The sequence below is a fragment of the Apis dorsata genome, unplaced genomic scaffold (assembly GCF_000469605.1).
Source record: "Apis dorsata unplaced genomic scaffold, Apis dorsata 1.3 scaffold_2, whole genome shotgun sequence".
Lineage (NCBI taxonomy): Eukaryota > Metazoa > Arthropoda > Insecta > Hymenoptera > Apidae > Apis > Apis dorsata.
Window position 1 is genome coordinate 78,390 of NW_006263305.1, and position 6,110 is coordinate 84,499.

The following is a 6,110-nucleotide window of genomic DNA, read 5'->3' on the forward strand; positions in this document are numbered from 1 at the left end:
ACTTTTGATCGAATCGAGGATCGGGAGTAAATTTTCGTTGGAACAGCCGATAACTATTACTTTTCAACGGAACGTCGCGCTAATTTCGAGCAGATAGCTCCTTCGTAATTGTCCGATCTCCCTCCAGAGATTATCCGGATGCGATTGCGTGCGTTGCATCGCGCTGCATTATGCAACGAAAGCGACGATTTAATCGACCAGAGACGAGCTTACGTTGAATCGCTCGAAGATTACCTGTGGGAATAGAATTGGATGGAGAGTAGAGTAACGAGCAACGATATCGATCGCACGCGTTAAGTATTTATAACCGTGTCTTATCGATCCTGCACACAGACGACAAAACGTTTTCGAATATATACAAATACTCCTCTTCGAAACCTCGATCGTCGCGCTTAATTCCTCTCTCCAATTATCTAATTATTTAAAAGGCTTCTCAAATTCTTTAACATCTTTTATTTAACAAAACAAAGAAAATAGACGAAGATAGACGAGCGAAAAGTATTTAAATCGCTCGCCAAGTCATTTCGAACAAACAAAAATAAATAAAGTGGATAAACAATCGAGTGCAATAGAAGATCGGCGAAGATTCTTGCAGCACGAGGCTGAGTGCATGACTTAATTTTTTTTTAAGAGGGGAATCGAAGCGTGTACAGACTCGTGATCTATCACGATTTCTAGTATCGCGATTCGTTCGATTTTTCCCAAACGAGTTCGACCAGAGTTTGATAAAGGGCAAATAACGCCAAGATACTATCTATTGTGCAGTGTCTTCTTATACTCGAGTGTCCAGCGAGGGAAGAAATTTAAACTACTATCTATTCTACTATCGCTATCTCGTTTCGAGTTCTCGACGAACCAAGTAAGATATCGGTTTTACTTCGATCGATTTGTTTCGAAAATTTCGAAGGTGCGGATTATTCGCGATGACGACGAGAAATTTTATGATCGTTTTATCGTTGCTCATCGATGCTTCTTACGCGTTCAACAAATGCTGCCCCCTCGGTGAAGTTTTCACGGGGACGTCGAAGGTGAATTGTGCTTCAACACCTCTCAACTGTTCCATCGAACTGTTCTTCGTCAACGGAAGTAACAGCGAATTTCCTATTTGCGAGAAACCCGAGTACATCACCACGACTCCGCTCGACCAGCTCAACTCTATGAGTTTCGTACAGGTACTCGACGCGACGAGTAAGATCCTGTCGTTTTTCCGTTTTTTAACTCTCTCGATTTTACGATCTTTCTTTCTTTTTTTTTTTTTCTTCTTGTATTTACAGAACACGTCCTGTATCGAAATTCTTCACGAACCATCAACATCTCAGAACGTACCGATACTCGTGCATTGTAACTCGAACGAGGACAGGAACGAGAAGGAGCAACTCTTTTCCTCCGAATCCTTGTCGAAATTGCGATTCTTAAACGTTAGAAGGTGTTGCTCGAGCAACGAGGTCTTTAACGTAATGCCAGGAAACTGTGAATCGTCTGAGAACGCTGAAGACGATCTTTTAACGTTTTTTAACGTTACTGCGAAGGACGAGAATATAAAGATAATTTCGATGAATAAAGAATTGCTTGAATGCCCAAAATCGAACGCCATGTTTACTTATGAAATCGATGCAGAGGACATCACCATCCTCGATGAATCTTTAAAGGTGAGCATATTTTATTTCACTCGCTGAGCGAGGCGAACATCGAGAATTTTAACGAGCATGATAAACGAGGTGTTATTCGTATGAAAATGTTGACGAGACGTTCTAATTAATCAATTATTTTGGATATTCCGCTCGCATCCCTCTCCTCTCGTTCCGTGATATTTTGCGGATAAGATTATAATTTGTTAGAAAGAACTTAAAAAAAGAATTTTTTTGAAAATCATGGAACGTGAAAACGATACATACGTTGTCATTGTCGACAAATATTTTTATTTGTTACACACTTTGTTACCATTTATTTTATTTATTCCGTTGAATTACAGAACGATTCGAAGAATTCTTCTCTGTGAGCGAAATCAGATCACGTTTAGACGTGAAAAAAAAAAAAAAAAAAAAAAAAAAAAAGAAAAAACGTGACTTCGCCATTTTAATGAGAAATTCCTATCTTCCTCGTGCTACGCGATTCGTGGTAAATTAAATGTAACTAGTTAAAACGAATGAATAACTGACTGAATCGGCTGGATTCGATGAAACAATTTACATACACAGTTTCTTAATTCTTAATTTTCTCGAAGAGCGAGAGAAGGAAGAACCTGTTGTGGAATGTTAAATTGATTCGTGTTTCATTAATGTTCTAGGATGCAAAAAAAAAGATAAACATCGTTGTGTCGCTTTAATCAGAAGTATATATTAATTTTTTAAAAACAGATATTCATTTCACGTTGTTCAGAAATGTTAAATTTAATTAATTAAGATTAAAAATATAAAATATAAAAGTTAAAATTCTGAAAACTTTAAAATTTTAAAAATTTTAAATTCAAAATTTATATTTAACGTTGTTCCACGTTTAGATTAGATTTTTCCCTAGATTAGGTTCAGGTTAGATTTTTTCCCCTATATTATTTAGAACGATTCAATTGTTTTCGATCGATTATAAAAGATTAATGAAGATCATAGCAACCAATAAAAATTTTTAAAATTATTAAAATTTAAAAAGCTTAGATTCAACATTATTTTTTGTTGTTAAGTTAGATTCTCTGATTCTCTTCTTATTAGATAATATGCATATTTATTCGATTCTTTTCCTCTTTTTTGTACTTATATTTTTTTTCTATTAAATTTGTAGAATGATTCAATTGTTTTCGAAACGACTGACTAACAATGAAAATATAAAATTAATTTATTGATCGATCTTGGGAAGATAAACTATTCGTTTATTCGAAGAAAAGAAATAAATCTTAACAATGATTGTCCAAATAATAGTACGTGCTTTGTCGAATACACATTTATTTACACGTATATTTTTTCTTAACTGCTTTCTATTATCATTTATTTCAATTTTATTCTATTTATAAAGTTATCGTTATAGGGGAGCATGACAATTTCAATATTCTTATTCATCCTGTTCAATATTTGATCGTATCATTTACTCTACTTTTAACGATTAATTTTTTTTATAAATGATTTTTCCAATTATTTAAATATGCAATAGTATATCAATATAAGATATTTAAATTAGAATTAAGAATAATACTATATATAAAGTAAATAGAATAGAATTTAAAAACAACACTAAAATAAAATCGATTTTATCCAAATATTTCGAAGCAGAATATTTATTTTAATTTCAGGGAAAAATAAATTTAAAATTTTTTTTCTTCTCTCAAAATATAATAATCTGAGAAACAAACACGAGAAATCAATATCAAGACACGTATACGTTCAATTCGAGGATTGGTGAGAAAGTTTCATGATTCTTCCCTTGTCTTCCCCAAAAACGAAATATAAACGATAGGAAAAAAGATCGAGTATCACGTGTTCTCCATACGAGAGCATACAACAATTTGCGTAAAAATCGAGGAGAAAACTAATTCGTTTCGTGGAAATATATTTATCGATCGAAAAAAAAAAAAAAATTGTGCGAAAAAGAAAATATTTTCGTTGGAATGACGCGCATGTATGCTCGATATCGCACAGTATTTCTCAACTTTCTTCGATCGTTCTATTCTTTCTTTTTTAATATCTAAACAAACAAACAACTTGACGATTACAAAGATTTACAATTCGAAAGATTTCCACTTGCGTTTGTTGTTTGTGAGAAATCTTGTTATCTTCATGAATATGTTAATAAATTCGTGTTTACCTAATTATACGTTTCATTTACTTTCCACGCATGACAAGTTTTCGTTCGATTACAATTTACGAATGTATTTTTTGAAATTTAAAAAAAAAAAATCATTCGTGGAATTTATTCTTGCGTTCTTTTTTTTTCAAATTTAAAAAGAAGGACACTCGTGTTTATTTTTATCTAACATTTCAGAAATTTAATACCTCTGCATTAATACAGACATTCCGGTAATATATTTAAACCATGATATATGTATATATATATATATAAAACCTGTTACGTAAGCGAGAATGATACGATGAAAAATTTACGGATGGTATACTCGACAAATGAATTATTCCACCATATCACGTCCATACGTATCTGTTAGGCAAAAATTATACGTTACATGTGAAATTACAATAATTGTAAAAGATTTGATCTCAATTGTGATATACTTTATATCTCGTCAATTCTCTACCTAATTAATATAGTATGTTAAATATTAAAAGGAGGAAGAGGGGAAAAAAATGTATAAAATTAGCGAGTCTCGTTTTACAGTCGTTTTATTATTCCCTTGCTTCTCTATTTCTTCTCGCATTAGCGTAATTTAGGGCGACAGGGGAGAATGGTCGAGATCCAATTACTCTCCAGAAACTGGAGAGAAACTATTAAATTAGTTCGTATCGCATGAGATTCTTACATTAGTCACATCTGTATCATATAAAGTAAATGAAACTTCGATTATATATGGTTATCTAAACTCTAGGAGAGAGAGAGAGAATCTCCATTTCGACGAAATATCTCAGTGTCAGAGATCATTCAAATTATTGCGTATTATGTGTAGTATATTTTAGATAGAAGATCGATAACCTATTATCTCTTAGTCGCGTTCATCGAACGGATCCGGCGCCAACAACATTTTCTATCTTCCTTATTTCTCGATCGATAAAAAAGAGAAATCGTTTATTAGTACAAATAACGATTCCCTTTGTTTCCCTTAGTCGCAATATCAAAGTTCAACTGCAACTTCTTAACCAAACTTAATCTGCATAAATACCTAATAAATAGCTCCTTTCAAAAGAAAAAAAAAACCACGATTCTTATCTCAATTTTCGATCGTGAATAAAAAAAAAAATATAAATTTACACTCGCAATTTTATCAATCTTCAACAATTTATGGACAAGGCTCAGCCTTGAAGCGTTGCATAATCGAATAATTGATTCCACGATCACGACCTACCATCATCATCGTCTTGTTCCCTCTCGAACGAGTGGACAGAGATCGAGAGAACCGGTTGTCGTCGTGGCTATTCACGCTCCGATCATCCGGCTTCTCTTCATTCATACCAAGAGTGCACCTCTCTCTCTCGTTTATCTATCTATCTTACGCCTATGCGCGTAAACTATGAAATCACGCGCGCGTTAGTTTTAAACAAATAAATAAACGACGATCGAAGCGGAGTGGGACCAGCCGATTTCCATTCGCGATCCCTCATTTCTTTTCGAACGTTCGTTCATCATCCGGTCTGTTTTCACACGATATAACACGCACGGTTTATAACAGGGACTGGAATAGACGAGTTTTTATTTCCGTGCAACGTTCTTCCTCTTCTTCCTTTTTTCTTTCCTTCCACTTGTTACTATTTGCTCTTGTGTATCTAACGTAGGTTTGTTTTTTTTTCTTTTTTTTTCGAAAGGAGAAATTCCTGGAAACGGTTGCCCCTTAACAGATAATTGTTTCAATTTGGCGCGTTTTGTTAATTCTCTACGAATAAGATCGTTCACGAAGATTCAAAGCGATAATTGATAGGTAGCGTGATGGTTTTATAATTTCGTATCGTGTTGTTGTATCGGGTGTAATGGATTTTTAATGGTTGTTAAATTGAAAAATATCGAGTTCACCTGGCAATCTTTGTGATATCACACGATATCACGTTGGAAAAATATTTTTTAATTACATTTCATTAATTTAACTGTGTCGTTCTACTTTTTTTTTTTTTTTTTTTTATCGAAAGATCACAACACGGAATCGATACGTAACTCGATTCGATAGATACCGGTTTCGTATGTAAGCCGGGTCGCGAAACAAGCACAAAATGGCGAATCAGCCGAAAAGATGCGGCCTCTTCGACACGTTCCGCGCCATGGGGTGAGCGGAGCGATTAGGCACGTAGCCAGAATTTTATTTCCAGAACAAGGGAAATTTTTACAGTATGAATCGAATCCCGCAATGTTCCACTTTAATTTCGTAATGAATGAACGAGTGACCTGGAAAAAAATGATTAATATTATTATTCGTCGAACGTTTCGAGAAATTCTATCAATCTAATAAATCAATAACAAAAAAAAAA

General features: G+C 33.8%; 1 protein-coding gene across 1 annotated transcript in view; it reads left to right on the plus strand.

Annotated features, from left to right (window-relative positions):
• The first annotated feature begins 923 nt into the window (after positions 1 to 923).
• LOC102680684 (G-protein coupled receptor Mth2-like) overlaps positions 924 to 6,110 on the plus strand; it is a 20,748-nt gene continuing 15,561 nt past the window's right edge. The window contains exons 1-2 of the mRNA XM_006607142.2: positions 924 to 1,172; positions 1,275 to 1,649. Of these exons, the coding sequence (XP_006607205.2) occupies positions 924 to 1,172; positions 1,275 to 1,649 (624 nt within the window). The remainder of the gene's footprint in view (positions 1,173 to 1,274; positions 1,650 to 6,110) is intronic.